The 22,013-nt window shown below is 42.1% G+C and overlaps 3 protein-coding genes and 1 non-coding gene across 4 annotated transcripts; 3 read left to right on the top strand and 1 right to left on the bottom strand.

Moving 5' to 3' along the window:
• Positions 1-1,696: 1,696 nt before the first annotated feature.
• On the bottom strand, positions 1,697-9,819 carry LOC116204381. Its single transcript, XM_031536458.1, has 17 exons — positions 8,472-9,819; positions 8,085-8,276; positions 7,500-7,991; positions 7,208-7,336; positions 6,895-7,106; positions 6,579-6,789; positions 6,252-6,489; positions 6,003-6,153; positions 5,599-5,898; positions 5,408-5,432; positions 3,527-4,816; positions 3,325-3,438; positions 3,019-3,245; positions 2,733-2,943; positions 2,414-2,651; positions 2,178-2,328; positions 1,697-2,098 (listed from the first exon to the last, which is right to left on the bottom strand). The coding sequence occupies exons 1-17, from the start codon at positions 9,595-9,597 to the stop codon at positions 1,796-1,798; spliced, it is 5,610 nt and encodes a 1,869-aa protein (XP_031392318.1). The 5' UTR covers positions 9,598-9,819; the 3' UTR covers positions 1,697-1,795.
• Positions 9,820-12,439: 2,620 nt separating this feature from the next.
• Positions 12,440-12,521, top strand: TRNAS-UGA. The gene has a single exon. It is a non-coding gene; the product is annotated as a tRNA-Ser (tRNA).
• A 197-nt stretch (positions 12,522-12,718) lies between these two features.
• LOC116203560 (5' exonuclease Apollo) lies at positions 12,719-15,553 on the top strand. Its single transcript, XM_031535323.1, has 4 exons — positions 12,719-13,148; positions 13,368-13,576; positions 14,278-14,385; positions 14,714-15,553. The coding sequence occupies exons 1-4, from the start codon at positions 12,857-12,859 to the stop codon at positions 15,413-15,415; spliced, it is 1,311 nt and encodes a 436-aa protein (XP_031391183.1). The 5' UTR covers positions 12,719-12,856; the 3' UTR covers positions 15,416-15,553.
• Positions 15,554-18,252: 2,699 nt separating this feature from the next.
• On the top strand, positions 18,253-21,289 carry LOC116203559 (G-type lectin S-receptor-like serine/threonine-protein kinase At2g19130). The gene has a single exon (XM_031535322.1). It carries the CDS (start codon positions 18,460-18,462, stop codon positions 20,944-20,946), a length of 2,487 nt encoding a protein of 828 aa, XP_031391182.1. The 5' UTR covers positions 18,253-18,459; the 3' UTR covers positions 20,947-21,289.
• Positions 21,290-22,013: the final 724 nt, after the last annotated feature.

The raw sequence follows: 22,013 nt of genomic DNA, 5'->3' as shown, positions 1-22,013 counted from the left end.
CTAACATCACCTGGGCTCGTGTGAGACCGAGATCCCAGCCATTCACTACAGGTGAACTCTTATAAGTCCCGTTTGAATGGCTGTGATGGTCTCGTGACACGTTGAGATAAGTCATCTTAGGTTTTGCCAACTTTTACATATGTACGATAATGATTGACGTATATCTGACATGAAGCTGTCCGTGCAATAATTTATCTGACATGAAGCTACTCTTCCATAATTCTAAGTGGACCATTAGCTTGTTTGGACCATTTCATTTGGCCTTTTTATTCACGTTGTCTCTTCTGGGTGAATCAAGGACTGTTTAGAAAATGAAAGATGTTCAATTCTGTTCAACTCCATTTACTACTCGACAATTGAAAGGGGGAATTTTATCTTTCTGTGGAACCCAACTGTAGCACATGAGCACAGTCAAATTCAATTGAAGCTTATTTCAGCAAACACACCCATGCGAGACTAGTAACGACTAGTCAAACACACTCATGCGGGACCACTGCTCTTCAAATGTTGCGGCCAATTTTGTCTTAAAACAAGTTGAATAGAACAGAGTTGAACATTTTTTATTTTTCAAATACACCCTTAGTATTCACGTTGTCTTTAATCTTAGGTCCGCTCGCACCTTCTTATTCAGTCAACTTTGAAGTCAACCGGCACAAATGATCTTTAATACATGGAACTTCCCCCCTCTTTCTTCTAATATCCATCCAAGTAGATCGTTAATGCTCACGACCTAAGGTGAATGGTTTTCCAGATTTCACTAGCTACAATGGAGCCAGATCATGTATGTTTCCATGTAGATAGTTATTAATTCGGTGCGTCACACTTATTCTTAATTAGCTACAATGGATTTGATGTTGCGGATCCTGATCGAGCAACACCACCAAAGTACATATGCAGATGCATGGCGAATGACTGTGAGAGATTGTAGATATGTGTCCCAGCTGATTCGTTCGAGTGATCTGGACAAGACAAGTTTTGAGCCATTTATATATTTCTTTATCTTTATTCTTATTTTTTCCTTAATGGGCCTGATTAACCCATTTCTCAAATTATTGGGCCCAGCTTCAGATTATTTCTTTTACACTTTGGGCCTGAAGCATCATAAAGCCTTTTTGGTCCCAACTTCGCAGACCAAGCCCAGTAAGTAGTTGTTTTAATTGCACGAAAAATTCAAAAGGCCCCCGCCAAAAGCAATTAACGCCCTCTCCGACTCCCCCAACTCTCTCTTTACCGGCGGACGGACGATCATCGACTGTCCTCCACCACTGGCCTCCATACATCCACCAATCACCGCCACCTCTGGCCGAACGGGGAGAGGGCTTATCTCTGTCTACCGCTATCACCAATCACGATTAATCTTTTACAATTTCTTCCAAGTACTTGACCAGAAGTGAAGAATGATGATGATGGAAAGTGACATCTCGACGAGTTGTTGAATACTACAAGGTCAAGGTCTTCCACTTTCTTTTATTTCACATGCCCCGTATGTTTGGGGCTGGAATTTTTATGTTCGCAAGAATTTTTCCACGAAAGCAACCCCCATGTTTCTTTCGATCCTCAGCCATGTAGCACTTCCGCGTTTATCCTTTATCACGTTTAAAACATCGGTAAAAATCTGCACTTAACGACTTCTCGAGCATGGGATAGCGTCTAATATGGTGCTTTCACTTCTAGCACAAAATTTGCGGGAAAAAAAGGCTTTAAAGCATGAATCTATTTCACCGACGTAAAAAGAAAGCTGGACAGAATACAGTGCTCTAATAAGTGAAGAGCAAAAATTACACCAAGTTTTATGTTACCGTCCTTGCTCTAAACTGTTGGTTATCTCAAAGTATGATTCTGGTCTTCTTGAAGAAGAAGCTTCAGAAGAAAAGACTCCTTGAACGACAAAGGCTGGTTGTCTCGGAGTTGGGAGAGTTACATTATCGTTGCTTAGAGTGAAGACGATACTTGACATCGTGGGGCGCTCACTCGGATCACTCTGTACACATAAAAGTGCCAACTTTATGCACTTCAGAGCCTCATCTCTATTGCAAGTCTCGTGAAGCGTATGATCTATCAAGTCGATTGCATTATCTTCATTCCACAATCTCCATGCCTGTGAAATTTGAACAAGAAACAATCATACGACCAGAATAATGATTTTAGCGAGATCCGAAAAGATAGCGAGTACTTACATAACTGAGAAGGTTTAATGCAACTTTCGACTTATAAAATCCAGTGTTCCGCTTTCCACTCATAATCTCTAGGACAAGAACTCCAAAGCTGAATACATCTGATTTGACGGAGAAAAATCCATCTAATGCATACTCCGGTGACATGTATCCGCTACATCATAGAAATTGCCCTAGTTTAGCATATAAGTGATAAGTGTGCCCTGTTTATTCGGTTTGCTTGGAATTTATGAACTTACAATGTCCCAATCACTCTATTTGTGCTCGCTTCAGTTTGGTTGCCCTCGAATATGCGTGCTAAACCAAAGTCTGATATCTTTGGGTTCATCTCCTCATCTAACAGGACATTGCTCGCTTTCAGATCTCGATGAATAACTCTGAGCCTTGAGTCCTGGTGAAGATAAAGCATCCCTCGTGCGATACCCAAGATAATCTCCATGCGCATTTCCCAGTCAAGCAGCATACATCTTGTTCGATCTAGCAAGGTTTCATCCCTACTTTTAGGCCAAGTTTAGTTTACTTACTATAATGGATAGGAACATAGGATAAGGGGCTAACCGAATATGAACGAGTCCAAACTTTTGTTCGGCATATACTCATAGAGTAACAATTTCTCCTCTTCTTTGGTGCAAAACCCGAGTAGTTTCACGAGATTACGGTGCTGAAGTTGGGCAATCAGCATAACCTCATTCTTGAATTGCTCCAAGCCCTGCCCCGAATCACTTGACAGCCTCTTCACTGCAATTTCTTGCCCTCCTGGAAACTGACCCTAGAAACAGAACTTTATGGACATTTTACCAACTGGTTTTGCTACTTTAGCATTGAAAACAGTAAAGAGAGTTCAGAAGTGAATCATTGCCTTGTAAACGGGGCCAAACCCTCCCTGCCCGAGCTTGTTTTCATCGGAGAAGTAGTTTGTTGCTTCTAATATAACCTGCATGTCGAGAAATGGAATATTCATGCTTTCCTTATTGTCTTTCGTGTGCTCGCCTGAATTCATCCACTCTTGGATACGCCGCTCGCTGGCGTACAAATGAAATGCCAGATCCTTTGGAATGTCTCCTGTTGTTGCTGATATATAGAACAAACTATGATAAAAGTAATTGCATGTTGCTGATTAGCAAACAGTAAGCGGAAAATATCGTGATACCTCGTTTCCTCACTGACTTCCTCCACATGAACAGAAGAGCACCAACAGCAATAACCAAGACAGGAGTAGCTACCAGATAAATTATATAGCGGGGTCTCCCCTTATGCAAGGAACCTGCAGCAGGTGAATCGAGTCTAAAAGCTTATAAGTTCAAAGTTGCGAAGGGGATAGAGCAGAGTTTTGCAGAATCAGGGAGAATAACCTGTAGTTGAAGCTAAATGTTCTACTCGAACATAGACGTCACGGCCATTCTCCGTGTCCTCCTGTATATTGTCGAGATCCTGCAACCAGAGCCAGCATTTTCTTGTCGCTGAAGATTCGTTGTAAGTGTACGAGTAGGCACGACATTCGCAGCTGGAGAGACATTTGTCCTTGCATTCTGTTGGATGGGTGGTCTCATTTTCGAAATTTGGTGTTCCAACTTTGAGCAACTTTAAGCTCTGAAAAGCAGTTGAGTTCGTGTCTTTGCCGCATAAGGGTGAAATTTGCTTGCAGCCCTGGGAAGTATCACCATCTTGAGGCCTGAACCCTGGTAAACACCCGCACATGGGAATCCTACCACTGTTGCAGATACTAGAATTTCCACAAAAATTGAACTCGTGGCATCGGTCTCTTGGCTCAAACCAGGACAAGTTCCAATGCTTTGTTCCACTGTTCCTGATGAAGTACTGTAGCTTCCCATCAAAACTGACCGTAAGCCTGGCATTTGATAAGTTTCTCTTTTGGTCAATATTGGAGCTAAAGCTTGTCAAGAGGGAGGATATTGGAGAAGGAACACTATCGGGAACGAGCTTCCATGAAACTCCACTCTCCCAGTACGGTGAGGGCTTCATCGTCTGTATGATAAATTGGTTGTCTATATCCTGATCTTGCCGGAAAGTGATATCTCCTAGAGACGGGTCATCAGGTGCTTTCCATGAAGTCAACTTGAACTCTTTTCCCATTACCATTCCAGGAAGCAACGTATCGGTGGGGAAACTGAAGCTTTGCCATAGAACTTCGACTCTTCCGTTCTCGAATGTTTCACTCAGAACCAAGTTCCCCGAATCCATGAGCTTGGCTGACCTGTGGGAACTTCCATTAGCTTTAAGCGCAGTAGACCAAAGAGATCCACCAGCCTCGGATGACAGACCGAGGTTTCCATTGACTCCAAGTCTGAAAACTCCACTCGTATCAGAAAGTGGGTTTTCTCTGTTCGCGACCCATACAACTGTACGTGGATTGACGTCGTAATACCATATACCGACGTATCTTCCAGAACCCGAAGTGCCTGGAGAGAAAAAACCAAGTTCGAACACTCTTCCTGCAGACACGAGAGTTTCCTCCTGGCCATCGGATATCGCTGTTCCTAGTGTCATCGTGTCTATGCCCTGAGAAAATCTAACCGATAATAAGAGGAACTGCAGGAATATGTAGAGAAAAAGCATGTCGCGCAACATGCAATGATCAGTTGCTCTGTATTTGTTCATTCTGTGAGATAATCTATCCGGTGCTTTTCTTGGACATTATATCTGTAATTCAGGAAGATGACTTGACAGGTCAACTATATGATGTAGAGTCAATGGTTGGAAGGATCGTCTTGTTCCGACTTCTGTGGATGATCGTGACTCTAATGATTGACAGAAGAACATTCACTGGGAAAAAAATGCTTACTGGAAACAAAAATCTAGAAGTTACTTATCGAATACGGCTTGCATGGACCGATACTCTAACTCGTCTGCAGTTGATACCTGCTCGGATTCAATTATCTCAGACACCCATTCGAAGTCTTTTGATGTTAAACAGTAGTACAGACATATTTGCCTTTTAACAAATAATTACGAGTTTATGTTGCACTAAAATATGTCGATCCCTTGTTCATACTGGTTCACAAACTGGATCCGGCCGTCCACATTTCTGACCAATTTATGAAGGTGTTATATTTATATCTGTTTTCCATCCATTTTCATTGCTGTCAGTATCATAATTCTAGCTCTAGCTTTTGAATTGACTCAGGATTATTAAATCAATTTTCAGGTGTATGTATGCAGAAGGAACTTTTTCCAAGATCAGTATGATTTGTCAATGATAAAAAATAGATTACAGATTGCTTCAAGCTTATAGGGAATCTGATTAAGAAATCAGAACTTCATTAATCTTATATTTACAGAATTCCCAAAAAAAAGGCTCTGACTATTAGAATTTGGAGATTGACAATTGACAGATTTTCCCGTGTTGAGGAAAAAAGTTCAATTTTAATAATATGACAAAAAATTGGAGGAGCATTTTCTGTTAGCGGCCCTGCTCCATTGAAGATGAAATGATGAAGCTCGAGTCGGGCCTTGTAGAAGAAGAACCCGTGCTAGATAAGCTTGGCTTAAGAGCAAAAGCCGGTTGTTTCGGGGTTGGAAGCGTCGTGATTTCTCCTCCAAGCATGAAAAGAACATTTGACATCGTGGGTCGATCATTGGGATCTTCTTGTAAACACAGAAGCGCCACGTTTATGCACTTGACAACTTCATCTCCATTGCAGGTTTCTTCTAATACATGGTCCATCAAGTTCAGTGCATTGTTCTCGGTCCATAGTCTCCATGCCTGAGCATATGTGATCTCAATCAGGTCAGAAAACAATATCGAAGTTCCGAACATGCGAGTAATGATTCTCAAAAACAGAGTCCTTCAGACTAGAGATCACTTACATGACTGAGAAGGTTTATTTGCCCTTCTGCCTGATAAAATCCCGTGTTCCGTTTCCCGCTAATAATCTCTAGTACGACAACACCGAAGCTGAAAACATCAGACTTGATCGAGAAGAACCCATCTAAGGCATACTCTGGAGACATGTAACCACTGCAGACAACAATGGTAAACTTCAAAGTTAAAACTGAGGTTCCACTTTCCAGCGTACCACATCTGAGCATACTGATTCTTGAAGTCTATGAACTTACTATGTCCCGATAACTCTTTGCGTGGTTGCTTCAGTTTGTTTTCCCTCAAAAATACGTGCCAGGCCAAAGTCAGAGATCTTAGGGTTCATCTCCTCATCTAACAGGACATTGCTCGTTTTCAGATCTCGATGAATTATTCTTAGCCTTGAGTCTTGGTGAAGATAGAGCATCCCTCTTGTGATCCCGAGGATAATCTCTAGCCTCATCTGCCAGGTCAGCAAGACACATCTTGTACGATCTAGCATTATTAGCGAGGATAATTTCATTAAAGTTGTAAGAAAAAAATGATGAGACATATGAGACAGAAACTTGAATATTGGGACTGACCGAATATGAATGAGTCTAAGCTTTTGTTCGGCATGTACTCATACAGCAATATCTTCTCATCTCCTTCAATGCAATATCCCAACAGTCTGACGAGATTCCGATGCTGAAGTTTGGCAATCAGCATGACCTCACTCTTGAATTCCTCTAAACCTTGGCCAGAGCCGCTTGATAGCCTCTTTACTGCAATTTCTTGCCCGCCGGGAAACTTCCCCTGGAAGCAGATTTACAATATCAAGGACAAATTTATGTTACTCCACTATTGCTGCAGAATCTGTGCTGCAGCATATGTTAGCGGCATTAAATATAGTATATTTACCTTGTAAACAGGTCCAAACCCGCCTTGCCCAAGCTTGCTCTCATCAGAGAAGTTATTGGTAGCTTCCAATATAATTTCCAAGTCAAAGAATGGCACGTCTATCCTTTTCTTGTCATCCTCCCCAAACTGGCTCGAACTTATCCATTCTTTTACCCGTTTCTCACTGTCATACAAACGGAGGGCTATGTTGCCTGAAATGCTTTCCCTTTGCACTGATTTTCAGATGCAGAAATTGATATTAGCCACTTGGGGTAGGCTGTGTATAATCCTCAAGATAGACAAAGATTTGATTTTAGAAACATGAACTATGTACCTTGTTCCTGTTCATTAGCTGACATCCTCCTTGTATAGTAGAAAGCACACATACCAACTAAAATGATCGCAACGACGACAGTAAAAATCAAGTAGAGCAGCTTGTTGTTGTCCGCGTCATCGCCATTAGCTGCTTCGGAAAAGATAAAGGCGCATGAGACTTGGTAATAGTATACTAGTCTACAACATTTGTGGGTGGTTTGTCAGGCATGGACTCGGTTTATTGCAGTACTAATTATTCAAACTTCTAGAGACAGCAAAACAGAATACTAAGTCATAAACTGTAACCTGACCTGAAGTGCAGTTCAGCGACGTAGTATTCCACTTAAACCGTGAGATGCATCGGCACCTATTAGCTCCTTCATACCCAGCATCGCAACTGGATGATGGAAAATCTAGGCAGTCTTTGTTTGAATTGCACAATGGCTCCCTTGGGGGGCTATACGTGATCAGTACTTCAGTTAATTGCGTACTTAGCAACAAAGGGTCCTGGATGGATCTGCACCTACCAATTCTAAATTGCGAGGACTGGCCAGGTTGCAGAGTAATATTTGACGAACCGCGTGTACAATAATCTGCGCTGTTCACCGCAATGGTGAAACTAAGTGCTGATGCATTGATTCCTGTCACTCGGAATGGGCCGTTAGATGTGTTGAAGTAAACCTGACCAGTCGATACGTTGCAACTAAATCCGGAGTAACTGGGATCACCGCATTTCTGGCCTTTGCTTAGAGGATAAGGAATTATGGTAGTGCCGCAATTTCCGCAGCCTCCCCTCACATTTTCTGCAAGAAGAACATTTCTTGATGTCAAAACTAGGTATATCCGAAGAAATACGGAATACAAATAAGAGGGCAAATAAAGTATGGATCCTATACCTGGCGAGACCCGAATGGAGAGGTTTCTGCCATCAGCTGTGAACTCTTGAATGTTTTCAATGTCCCCAGACCAAACCCAGCATTTGCTTTCCCGGGTTCGTTCATTGTCGTTTTCTTCATACGAGAAGGCCCGGCATTTAGGAGTTGTGCGGCAATGCTCCATGCACTCACTTGCATTTTTTGCCACCTCGTCTGTAATGATTAAAACCGACATTTGAGAACACATCGTACTTTTCCAAAGACCGGGCAACCAGATATTCAATGTTGAAAATTAGGCAACAATCTGTGTAGTATGTAAATGGAAATGATTCGCGAAGATTGAACCAAAATAATCATCCAAAGAAAAACAGCAAAAACAAGAACTTTTGATGATACCAACAATCTCACCATCGGGGTTCCCAGCTTTCATCATCATCAAGTCCAAGAAATGGTCGCCGTAAGGAGTCGTGCTCCCACATTCCAGACCTTGAGGCGAGTCATACGAAGTCTTGGGCTCAAATCCAGGTAAGCACCTGCAGGGTGATATGTTCTCCTTGTTGCAGCTAGCAAAATTCCCACAGACATCGAGCACCCCACAGCGGTCTGGCTCAGACCATTTCGGATCCCATTGGTCTTTTCCAGGATCCTGCTTGAGGAGCTGCACCTTCCCATCGAAAGTTAGCGTCACCCTGGTATTTCGCCAGTCTCTTATTCTACTATAATTTTTAGGATAGTATTTACTCCTCTCTGGGCTGCTGCCAGTAGAATTTGATAGCAGATCGGTTACTACTAGAAACCAGTCACTGGAGTATGTCCTGTAAGTTGCACTTTTCCAGTACGGGGAACTCTGGTTCTTGATCATGTAGTGGTGTCGCACGTCCGGATCTAGCTGGAAAACATAAAATCCTCGTGCAGGGTCATCCTCTTTTTTCCACGAAGTCAAATGAAGACCTTCATCCATCTTCATACCAGGAAGAAACGTATCAGTAGGGTAATCAAAGCTCTGCCACAGAGTTGTAGGCTTACCGTCTCCAGACACATTGCTGAGGATCAAATTCCCGGAATCCATAAGCTTGACTACGATGCTCCTGGAGTTGGAAGGGACTCCAAGGGCAGTGGTCCACTGAGATTTATTGTTGTCTCTGGTTGATACCACGAGGTTACCATCATCGACAATGTGAAAAATCCCAGTGCCATTAGACACAGGATTGGTGCGATTGGCAACCCAGACGACCGTGGGTGGATTGGACCCGTGATACCATATTCCAATATATCGTCTTCCAGGATCAGAGCTGCCTCCAGGGGTGAAGAAACCAAGCTCGAATGTTTTGCCTTCCGAGACCAGAGTGTCTCCTGGGATGTCGCGAATCGGATGTTCGAGCGTGATATGGTCTCTGCAGGAGCAGAGTGGAAGGAGTAGCAGCAGGAAGCAGCTCAAGAGCAGTGACTTGAACATGGGATTCAGCATGTAGAATTCAGCCTGCGAAGAGGAAATCATTGTTGGTCCGATGGAGGTTTGTGCTCTGGTTTTCATGGTAGAGCTCTGTGTTGCTGCTCATTCATTTCTGAATTAAGCTAAAACCAATCACAGAGGAATGCAAATGAAATTTCCATTTTTCTTCAAGGTGAACGGGATTCCGGACACAAACAAATTTGAATGGTCAGCACGACCCGAATCTTGTTGTCTGTTCGGACGGGAGAGATTCTAAGGAAAAGCACCAGCGAGAATGCGAGTTTATGAATAGCTGAGGCTCCACGAACATGATTTTTTTTTTCCAGAGTTATAATGAAGACTCATGAGTTTAGTATAAAAAAAAAAAAACCTAATAAAAGGGTAGACTACCAGAGAAGAGCATGTGCCATTGGACTCCATCCTCTTTCTATTCACATGCTTTTATTGGAAGAGTTGTAATAAATAGAATGGAAAATTTATAGTAACCTTAGTTGTGGTTCGGACCATTTGGTCTTGCATGTGGCCTTAAGCGCATATGACCTTCCCCAATGCATTCACACTACAACGTCCTCCTGTACAATGATCGGCTTTCCAGAACTCGGATTTTGCCCAAAGCCAAAGAGTTAAGTTTTCAATATGACGCGTGCATGCCAACAACTTCGACGCTCATACTTCATCCGATGATGAATGCTTAGAGGCAAGTGAGTAGATAAACGGACGTACTTACCAAAATCATCTGCTCTAAAAGGTAAATCGAACTACCGTGTATTCGTATTTGACTCAAACAACAGGGCAGACTCGGCCGTTGTCTCCTTTTTTATCCTAATCAAGTCATCGCTGTTGGTCTTCTTGCCGTGTGAGAACTGTGGAAATTTTGGACGATTTTCTCTCTATATATCAAATGCAATAGAAATGAAAAAGAATTGTAACAGAACAAGGCCAGTGGAGGCTTTTGTCAATTTTGTTCTGTTATGATTTGTCTTGCTTCGGAGGATTCTCTCCTTTTATGTCCCAATGAAAGGGATGGCCTTCCAGCTGTGGACTTGGGTCTTTGAATAATCATACGGCTTCACCGAACCTGATTTCAGAGCAAACCCGGAGCTAAAAATCAAGAGCGTTTATCGGCGTTCGACAGAGGTCGCCATGAATATTCACGTGTAAGATTAACAACACGAACTCGATCGAGAGGATTCCATCAATAGTAAATCAAGGGAGATAGGAAACATACACAATTGAATGATCCCATCATATGATCAATTATTCGTCGAATTCTCGGCATGCCTTTTCAGAGTGGTCCTAACTCTCTTCAACTAGCTGGAATGATGGTTCGATATGGAATTATTAACATATCTCATACATCTCATTCGTTCATCTTTTCTTTTTTTGGGTAAATTTATACATGCATCCACTTCTATATAGATTTAAGCGGTTTCCTTTTCAGTAACACGAGTAAAAAGGAAAGAACACTGATAAAAGAGGGTGTAACGCAGTGACGCACGGCCTCCTATATTGATCTAGAAGTTATAGATTCGATATCTAGTGAGATTACTCATATCTCTTTATTAGTTATTTAAAATTTATTTTTCATTGTAATCAAAAAGTTCCGTGGGATTGCCGAAAAAAAGAAATGAAGATGGGACGACATTTTCAATTGTCGAGGGCCCTGCGTGCATATTTTTTTAATTTGGTAATCAACAAGTTTCGTGAGATTATCGATACCAATTTATTAATTATTATGATTTTTATTTAATAATCAAAAAATTTCATGAGATTACCATATCCATTTATTAGTTATTAAAATATCTATTACGTTATATTAAACTCGGGGCCTATCCACTCATGTAACTGGAAAAAAAAAAAACCATATCCACAAGTAACTACAGAGCACCACTTTATCCTACAAATACATATGTAAAAGTGTCATGTATGAAGCACCACTTTACTGCAATAATTATAAGTTGAAAAGTCAGTGACCTTATGACCACTAGTTAGTCTGGACTATTCCCCGTTTGGATCGAGGATTACTTGATTTTAACTTTAACTTTAACTCAACACACTACACAACAAAAATACACATTTTCCAATTCAAAAATTTTAACTTTAACTTTAACTCAACACACTACACAATAAAAATACACGTTTTCCAAGTCAAATTTATAATCACATCTCATTTGTCATTTTCCACAATCAAAATCAAAATCAAAATTAAAGTAACTTTAACTCTGAATCCAAACGGCCCCAGTTTCGCTTTTTTTTTCTTTTTAATTACAAATGAGATTTAAAACTTAATACAATGAAAAAAATTATAAATAATTAATAAAAGAACACAAATAGTTCTGTCAAATATAAAATCTGAAACTTTTAAGTGAATATGTGAGAGTGTACCCTACTATGTTGCACCCACTTTTGATTTCGGTTGGCCCTTTTGTTGACGTTGTCTTTAACTTAAGTTCGCTCACAACCTCTTTTTAAGTCAACAGTGAAGTCAACCGTTACAAATGATCTTTAATACATGGACCTCCCCCTCTCTTTCTTGTAATATCCATCCAAGTACACATATCATGCTCATGGCCTACAGTGAATGGTTTCTGGATTTCACTACTATTAAATTTTATTTTATAATACTGAAGTCAGATCATGTATGTATCCACAGAGGTAGTTGTTAATTCGGTGCGTCGCAGTTATTGTTGAAGGAAAGAACAAATGCTTATCCATATAAATATAGATTACATGCTGCAAATCCCGATCGAGCAGCACAACCAAAGTACATATGCAGATGCATGGCGAATGATACACTGTAGCGATGTGTCCCAGCTGATTTGTTCGTGCGTTCTGGACAAGACAAGTTTCAGCACCTTATGGCTATTCTTGCTATGCCATGCTCTATAATTTTTTTTCTCCAGAAGAATGGTCCACCAAAACCGTCGATATGTCCGAGTGGTTAAGGAGACAGACTTGAAATCTGTTGGGCTTCGCCCGCGCAGGTTCGAACCCTGCTGTCGACGCATTCTCCCCTTTTGGCAATATTTCTTTTAATTTTTTTTTCTTAATGGGCCTGATTAATCCATTTTTCAAACTAATTGGGCCGGACTTTAGATTATTTCTCTTCCATTTTGGGCCTGAAGCAGCCTTTCCGGCCCAACTTTTCCAGACAAAGCCCATGTTGTTTTTTCAAGAGCAAGCAAACGAATTGCGCGAAAAATTCAAAAAGGCCCCGCCAAAAGCAATAAACGCACTCTCCGACTCCCCCGATTCTCTCTTCTCCGGCGGACGGAGGATCATCGACCGTTCTCCGCCACCGGCCTATGTGCAGCCGCAGGCCGCCGCTTCCTCCGGCCGAATGGAGAGAGGGCTTATCTCCGTCGACCGTTGGTCGGGCGGAAGCCAAGCCTACTTCCTGACGCACCTGCACGCCGACCACACGCAGGGCCTCTCCTCCGCCTGGTCCAGGGGCCCTCTCTTCTGCTCCCACCTCACCTCCAAGCTCCTCCCCTTCAAGTTCCCCAACTTCAACCTCTCTCTCCTCCGCGTCCTCGAGGTAGGTTCGTGGCACTCGCTCTCCCTGACCTCTCCCTCTTCCGGTACCAAAACTGCCGTCCAGGTCATGCTGATCGACGCTCACCACTGTCCCGGTACGTAATCTCTCCATAGAGTTCAGTCGTTGACCGCTTAGTGATCTGTGTATATGTTCATGAATACATTTTACTTCGTCCATTCTGATTTAGCTTTCAAAGGACGTTGGGTCAGCCCAATTGCTTGTTAACTGCTCGGTTTAAGTCCTGAGAGAGAGTTGATTTCGGATTGTATGATCGGTTAGCTCATTGTTGGTCAGGGATTTGATAATTTGACAGGTTCAGTGATGTTCCTTTTCCGTGGAGAGTTTGGGTGCTTGCTCTACACTGGAGATTTCCGATGGGAAGCATCTATTGAAAAGGCCTATACATCCAAGATTATCCTTTTGAATGCTATCAAGGGCAGTAAACTCGAGGTTCTCTATTTGGATAATACGTACTGTCACCCATCATATGCTTTCCCTTCTCGGGTAGATGCTGCCAAACAGGTGGGTGCGGGCAACTTGCCATTAATGTACAGTTAGGAATTGATTGTTTCTTGTGCGTGTGGTGGGTAATAGAACCCAGTACCAGTATAGCTACTAAAGCTAAGGCATACCCAATTTATATTATACCATTGGTTATTGATGCAGATGATTAATTTTGTTAACATGTTTCTGGATGCTATCTTCTGTGGCGGTTGGATTTCAAGAACCAAGTGATTGGTTCGAACTACATTTCTGCTGGGGGAATGAGTAAAAGATTATTGTCCTAAAATAAATTTGAAGGAATGGCATATTCCATTAGTATATTAAAAATAACAGCCATGCTGATTAGTAGTGTTTTTTGTGCATTGTCCAATACAACTTATCATTTATAGGACTCCTTTTCTTGATTTTGTTTTAAAAACAATGAACTTAGAAACGAAATGCCAGTCTAAGATCATTTATTCCATACTAGTCGAATTATGGCTGAAACTCATTCCTCTTAGCAACCACAGTTATCTGCAAATAGAATCCTTTTAGAAATTTAAGTTAAAGTCCTAGGAAGACTTGAACTATTGATCATTTGGTATAGACATTTTTTACTTTTATATCGTGATGTTTACCTTACCAATGGATTTATGTTACTATTGGTTGTAACCGTTTAGTTGCCTACCTTCATGTAAGAGACCTGACCATTTGTATTGACATTTGATGCCTTGCTGTAGGTTGTTGACATCATTATCTCTCACCCTGAACACGACATCATCATTGCGATTGACAATCTGGGAAAAGAAGAGCTTTTACTTTATATTTCCCGGATGCTCAAAATTAAGGTTTGTTCATACCTTATGGTCCTTTCTTCATGGAATGCCTCCCTCATCTGGGCATGAATACTACTGGTCTGAATTTGATCCAAGTAGCCTCTTGTGACCCGATTACCATAATATATCTCCGTGTGAGTCAGTTCCCAGCATATGAGAGTTTAATTCTTTAGATGAAGTATCCTTCGTCGCACAGGTTCGGTGCAAGTATAATAATAACTGAAGCACCACTGCAACTAGAAAAGAAGTAGCAACGCACCAAAGAGACTGGCACCAAAATATAATTTTCCATTTGTTTAATTGTCACTTCAATTTATTGATCTATGTTTTCTCTATTTAGATCTGGGTGTGGCCAGAACGTTTGCAGACTCTGCATCTTCTTGGATATGAAGACATATTCACAACCAAAACTTCTTTTACCAGAGTCCGAGCTGTCCCACGGTATAGTTTTACTGTTGATACTTTGGAGGGACTGAATAAAGTGCGCCCCACCATAGGAATTATGCCCTCTGGACTTCCAGGGATACTAGGACACTTTGGAATGAATGAGAATTTATGTACTTCTCTAGCAGACTCTAGGAGTAACGGATTCAAAAGCAGTGAAATTTTCACCATCACCAGCAATGGGCAGAAGTGGAATGTAAGATCAGTTGAGAAGTTACACCAATATATATATTCGGTGCCATATTCTGATCATGCAAGCTTTTCAGAAATTCAGGAATTTGTAGAACTTGTCCGACCAATCAACATGAGAGGCATCGTGTCTTCATCATCTTGCTACATTAATCCTCTCTATTATTTTGGTCACTTTCGAGGAGTAAATCAACCATCACAGAAGTCATGGCAGAAGCACAAAGGAGTTGAAAGTATGTCAGCTATTCAAACCGAATCTTTGTGCCAAATTAGTCATTGCCCTAATTTAGCAAGGAAAAGGCGAAGGTCTGAAAAAATTAGAATTCTAGGTCATCGTTTTAGCAGAGTAAGTGCTCTCAGGCGAGTTCGACAAGGTGTAAAGATTGTGGAAAATGACTGTGTGGACTGATTAGCCCCGCATTTTGCTCTCTTTAGATGTAATGTAAAGGTGGGATTTGTTGCTCATGTCACTGGAACACAGAAAGTTCGCTTATCACTGTAAGCTGCTTTTAGTAATGAATGAGTGAAAGTTATTCTTTGGCACAAATCTTGGTCCCCTTGCAGCCCTTCTATCACTTCCAATTTGCAGGTACCTACAGAAGTTTGCCATATCCTTTCTCCATCGAATCTTTTAAACGGTGATTATTAGTGAAATCTCCAACTGATGAAAGAAGAAGCTGGCTGCCATATCGAAGAGTTTTTTGCCATATCAGAAAGAAGCTATCATGGACATGATTCCTGCTTTCAATAGAGAAGAGAGAGGAGAGGACAAGTAAAATATGGAAGCCTGACTGCTGATCAAGTAAGCTCTCCCCAATACTTCATGCAGGTTTTACATTGAGTGAATAAATAAGTGGTTCTGCAAGCACAATGTGTTCCCTACTGGTTGATTGAAATAACAAATGCAAACAATGAAAGCCAAAAGGAGAGGTACAATTCGATTAAATTGCAAAGTTAATTATTCAGCGCATCCACAATAGGAAAGATGATCAACAAAAATGAAAACGTTGTCCTGATCTATTTGTTTGTAAAGTTTTCTGAATCTTGACTTCATACCCACATTCATCCTCAGCAGTAGATGCTCCGCACTGCCACATTAATTCTCAACGATAGACTTGCCATACCATATTATCTTCTTTTGAGCTGACAATCCTTGGTGTGTGCGTTGTCATTGGCTGATATTGCTTCATCTCTGTTTTTGCCATAATAAATTCCAAACCATCAAAAATTTTCAGTAAATTGTTTCTGTGTGTTGTGGTCGCTGCACCTATAACTTTACTTCATTAAAAGTCCACATTTCTATCATCACCTCCTGACCCCAGTTGGTCAAGGAGAGGGTTTCTTTTATTATCTATGATTAGCATTCTGCTTCTTTGATTTGGTCATAGATCACCAGGTCCATCACCACTGAATGACCTTGGAATTGGATACTTGTGAATCCAAGGACCATTCTGAAGACTATTTGGAAGTCATCCTTGGACTATTCTTTCCTCCTGGTCTTCATTTTCTGGCTGGTGTCAACTTCCTGCACACTTTTGCCAACTAATAGTAATGGCTATATCTTCGGGAGAGTTCTTCCTAATATCTCTATTTATGCAAAATGTAAAAAATATGTATTCACCTGCAATCTTAAAGTATATTACAACTCTTTTTTTTTTGGAGAGCAGATATCAGCATAAAAGAAAAAAAAAATCCCCCTTTTCTAATTCTATTATAATGAATACTATTTAGTACTATGAATTGACACTGGTTACCAATGGGACCTATAATTGGAGTACAGATGGTGAGCTGCGAGAATCCCATGCCACACGTGAAAGAGGGTTGTATTGACTTATTTGGTGTTTAATTTCTTATATTTGAGCTGTGTTTGTTTCTTTCCAGCAGGTCTGCGAGTTCATCCTACAGCTCCATCAGATGCAATGGCGAGCAGGTGAGACTTTTACAAAATCAATTTCACATTACAAGAAGGGCAAAACATTCTGCATGTATATCCTATAGTGAAGAGCTAGGCTTTGTATTGCCACTTTAATATATGATGGAATGACCAAGTGCGTGGAATGAAATAATATACATTTCGGTGATCGTATTTCATTAAATTCCCTTATATTCTAGCCTGTGGTCAGGCCCCGAGATTCTGGAATACGTGGAGCCCCGAGATGTGATGGAGCCTACTGGTCTCCAAATAATTGGAAGCAGTGTAGAGGTAGGTTCACACATTAATGTAGCACATCAAATTGTTGCCATGTGAACCCACTTGTTGCATCCAGCCTCATAGCAATTAAAGATTTTTCTAATGTTTGATAATGATTTCTCCATGATTAAATAACTCACTGAAAAAAAAAACAATTAAATAACTGGACCGTGATTGGTGCTTTGTGAGATTGTCTATCCTTTGGATCTCCTACCGACTGGGTCGGACCGTCCGGGAGGCCTCGAGACAGTAAAAGTTGCCCTCTACTCATTTCATTGATTTGTTGTTTCAGAGGCTGTAGGATAGACCGAGTCGCACTCGATAAGAATTTTCTAAGCACATGCTCACAAGTTTTGGACTTATTTATTGAAATGGGTGGCTTAGAATTTTTAGTTTTCTTTTATATAGATTTTAGAAAGAGATGGTGACGGCAAAGCGGCAGACACAGATCAATCAACCACCGATGACACGCGGGGAAAGACAAAATTGAATTTTAATATTTTGATTTTCACATGAGGTTTACCTACGCGGCCACGTATGTTTCGGGCTTTTGACCTCGTCAAACTTCCCCCCCTTCAAGGTGGGTTTGGTCTGGCTGGAAAAGTTTACGTCTGATTTCAAGGTCCATTTTTGTTACCTTCGTTTTGAGAATCCGCTTTCTTTTTTTTTTTTTCCTCTCTGACTTTTCCAATTTGTGGCATGTAACTGTGAACTCATATTCTCAATGACATAAATGGCCCTGAGTAACCCTTGATGTGCAGTTAGTCCCATGTCCTATTCAATTCGAGAATACCAGGGTAAGTTCGGCGAATGTAGGGGCTGACCATCGGCATGTGGATTTGTACTGGAAGCTGTTGAATTTTTCGTTTAGTACGAAAATATATTTACAAGATTGAAACTTTGTTGATTGTTGCCTGTCGTGAGAATGAGATTCCTTAACTGTCTGCAGTTAGCTACTGGCGTAAGGCATTATTGTTCTAGGGGCATTGTCGTCCATCGGAAGAAGCTTTGTTGACTTCATGTTATGGGATGGAGAAGAAATGCTGGAATTAGCTTCTCTGAGCGTGACATACGCGTTTTGAGACCCATTCTGTCTGTTATCTCGCAACTCAAAGCTTCATGATCTTTGTTCAATCTCTCTGCACAAAGAGACATATATATATATATATATATATACCCAATATACGTATATAATAATAATAATAATAATCTTGTTTTCCATAAGTATCTCGTCTCTCTGAGTACATCCTTCAGATTCGACCATGGATATTGAAAACAATCCATGGTTTCAGCTTCCTCTGCTCTTGCTCTTCTTTTGTCTCTGCAGCTGTCCGTCTCTTGGAGCTGACACCATAGCCGCAAACGAGACTCTCTCGGGTGATCAAATCTTGGTCTCCTCTGGTGGGAACTTCAAGCTGGGATTCTTCAGGCCAGGTAATTCCTCCTTCTGGTACGTCGGCATCTTGTACAACAAAGTCAGTGTCCCGACTGTAGCTTGGGTGGCCAACCGGGAGAAACCGATCTTTGATCGGTTTTCTGCTCAACTGAAGATTTCAGATGGGAATCTTGTGATCGTCAACGGTTCCCAATCACCCGTGTGGTCGACAAATCTCACCTCACCCGGTTCGAGCTCCGTGAAAGCGGTTCTTAGCGTTGATGGGAACTTTGCCTTGATGGATGGGCCGAATTCATCTCAGATCATATGGCAGAGCTTCGACCACCCCGCAAACACATGGCTCCCCGGCGCTAAACTCGGGATTAATAAGCGCACAAACACGAGTCAGCTCCTCACATCATGGAAGAATGAAGAGGATGCTGCGCCCGGTCCTTTCTCCCTTCGGCTGCAACCTTCCAGTGAGTACTACATATGGTGGAAAATGTCGGAGAATTACTGGACCAGTGGACCATGGGACCCTCAAGCCAGGATCTTCAGTCTGGTCCCGGAGATGAGGCTGAACTACATATACAACTTCAGCTATGTGGACAACGAAAACGAGAGCTACTTCACTTACTCGGTGTATAACAATTCGATCCTGTCGAGGTTTATAATGGATTTCTCCGGGCAGGTCAAGCAAGAGTCGTGGTTGGAAGGGACCAAGCAGTGGAACCTTTTCTGGTCACAGCCCAGGCAGCAGTGTGAGGTTTATCGGCTCTGTGGGCCCTTCGGGGTCTGCAGTGAGAGCACAGATAACTTCTGCCACTGCTTGCACGGTTTCACTCAGACCTCTCCCAACGAATGGAACTTGAGCGACTGGTCTGGCGGCTGCAGGAGAACTACCAATTTGAACTGTGGAACCAACACAACTGTTAATTCGCAGAAAGATCGTTTTCATACCTTGTCTTACATAAAACAGCCTGATGATCCACAGATTCCCGAGGTTGGTAGCGAAAAGCAGTGTGAAGCAGCTTGTTTAGGCAATTGCAATTGCACGGCTTATGCTTACGAAGGCAGCACATGTTCAATTTGGATGGGGGACCTCTTCAACGTGCAGCAATATAATCCGGGAGACAGCAATGGAAAGACCTTGTATCTTCGTCTAGCAGCTTCAGAGGTTCCCGACTCACCTAAGAAAAATAATACCGGTATTATTGCGGGCTCCGCCGGAGCAGCAGCAGTTGCTGCTATATTGGTGATTGTCCTTCTTGGAGCTTGGAGGTGGAGAAGTAGGGGTGGGCGGACAAAGTCTGTGGAGGGCTCGTTGTTGGCGTTTGGGTACAGAGATCTGCAGGCGGCGACGAAGAACTTCTCAGAGAGGTTGGGTGGGGGAGGTTTTGGTTCAGTCTTTAAGGGAATTCTGCCCGACTCAACCATCGTAGCTGTCAAGAAGCTAGAGGGTGTGAGCCAAGGAGAGAAGCAGTTCCGAACAGAAGTGAGCACGATCGGGACAATCCAACATATGAATCTTGTGAGGCTCCGAGGATTCTGCTCCAAAGGGAACGAGAAACTATTGGTTTATGACTATATGCAAAATGGATCTTTAGACGCCCATCTCTTTTCCCAAGAGTCGAATGTCCTAGTTTGGAATACGAGATACCAAATTGCACTAGGAACTGCAAGAGGATTGACTTATCTCCATGAAAAGTGCAGAGATTGCATCATACATTGCGACATAAAGCCCGAGAACATCCTCCTGGATTTGGAATTCTGCCCAAAAGTGGCTGACTTCGGGCTCGCAAAACTCATGGGCCGAGAATTCAGCCGCGTCCTCACCACCATGAGAGGGACGCGGGGCTACCTCGCTCCTGAATGGATCTCAGGGGTGGCAATAACTGCCAAGGCTGACGTCTACAGCTATGGGATGATGCTTTTCGAGTTTGTCTCAGGGAGGAGAAACTCTGCGCAATCTGATGATGGGAAAGTGCAGTTCTTCCCAACATGGGCTGCCAAAAAGCTCACTGAGGGAGGTGATCTCCTTGAGCTTTTGGACCCGAGATTGGGGAGGGATGCTGACATGGAGGAGCTTACCCGGGTGTGCAGGGTGGCCTGCTGGTGCGTGCAGGACGAGGAGCGTGATCGACCTTCGATGGGACAGGTGGTTCAGATCCTTGAGGGGGTTCTGGATGTTAACATGCCTCGAATCCCACGGTCGCTCCAAGTGTTTGCTGATAATCAAGAACAAATTGTTTTCTTCACGGAGTCATCCTCGTCGGGACAGAGCTCACATGCGAAGAGCAATACCTCGACCGCTTCCTCTCAAAGCAAAAGCACCACTTCAACGAATTCCAACACGGAAGCAGGCATGAGCTAGGGGCATTTCGATTGATTTTCTTTTCTTTTCCTTTCTCGAAAGCAATGCATTTACGCTCTGGTATCGATCTATTGCTTGTTTGCTCTGCAAGATGTACTGTAGACTGTAGTTGTGGTGATGAAACACGGGATTTGGGCATATCCTGGTCCTCCATATTATTACTAGAAGAAGAAGAAGGGGAATGATAAAGTGATGGAATTGTCTATAGCTTGATTAGGAATACAAATTTATCTTTTCGATATTTCTCTCTAGCCTCGGAGGATCAGATGGAACCCGTCAGTTCTACCATTTTGGTGTTATACATTGGCCCGAAATGCACTGTTTAGTAGAAGTTTCTGTTATACGTTCTCTCTTTTTGTTGCTTTCATCCTCTAACAGTAGATTGATATGCTTTCGGAAAGCCAAACAGTCGAGTTTTGACCGAGCACATTTTCGATGAGATATGTTAGGACGTAAATACCTGAGCTTGCTGGACCAAGTTTGATGGAGGGAACTTCCGATAGGGAAGTAGGAGATGAAAAGTTGCTCATGTAATCATCGTATATAATGGATAAAACTATCTGTGGCAATTCCATAGTACGATGGATTTAATTTGCTCTTATCATTAGGTCCCAGAGAAAATAAAAGTATTTGGCCATTCACGTAAACAAAAACTCATTGATTCAACTTCTCCATGTTTGGATTCAATGTAATGGAATGGAGTCGCCATATTTGTATAATGATTTCTTTTCATTCTCATTATTTTCCATCGTACGAAGTAGCCGAAGCAAGAACTAGGAGAGATCTCATGTAAGGCCAATGAATCGATGCTATACCTCGTGTTGATCTTAATGGAGGGATTGCCTCCGTGAGGCTTGCTCATTGTCCCTAATCCACAGGGGATCATAACAAAATTTGATCCATCCATTGCTTCACCAACATGGGCTCAAAACAAACACCAAATGGGCCCAATAAGCACAAGCAAAGAGCTCCTCGTGGCTAATCCGTGGGCTGGCCCATTTCCATTGGTGGGTCCACTTTAAAAAAGTAAATTTGGGGCCCACCTGTGGAATTTCTTTTACCAATTT

The sequence above is a fragment of the Punica granatum genome, chromosome 4 (assembly GCF_007655135.1).
Source record: "Punica granatum isolate Tunisia-2019 chromosome 4, ASM765513v2, whole genome shotgun sequence".
Lineage (NCBI taxonomy): Eukaryota > Viridiplantae > Streptophyta > Magnoliopsida > Myrtales > Lythraceae > Punica > Punica granatum.
This window is presented reverse-complemented; position numbering and strand designations above follow the sequence as displayed.

Coding starts and splice junctions, on each gene's coding strand:
- LOC116204381 (XM_031536458.1), bottom strand. CDS start 9,597: ATGAAAACCAGAGCACAAACCTCCATCGGACCAACAATGATTTCCTCT. Junction 8,277..8,471: donor GAAAGCTGGGAACCCCGATG/GTGAGATTGTTG, acceptor TAATCATTACAG/ACGAGGTGGCAAAAAATGCA. Junction 3,439..3,526: donor ACATTTAGCTTCAACTACAG/GTTATTCTCCCT, acceptor CACCTGCTGCAG/GTTCCTTGCATAAGGGGAGA.
- LOC116203560 (XM_031535323.1), top strand. CDS start 12,857: ATGGAGAGAGGGCTTATCTCCGTCGACCGTTGGTCGGGCGGAAGCCAA. Junction 13,149..13,367: donor CGACGCTCACCACTGTCCCG/GTACGTAATCTC, acceptor ATAATTTGACAG/GTTCAGTGATGTTCCTTTTC. Junction 14,386..14,713: donor CCCGGATGCTCAAAATTAAG/GTTTGTTCATAC, acceptor TTCTCTATTTAG/ATCTGGGTGTGGCCAGAACG.
- LOC116203559 (XM_031535322.1), top strand. CDS start 18,460: ATGGATATTGAAAACAATCCATGGTTTCAGCTTCCTCTGCTCTTGCTC.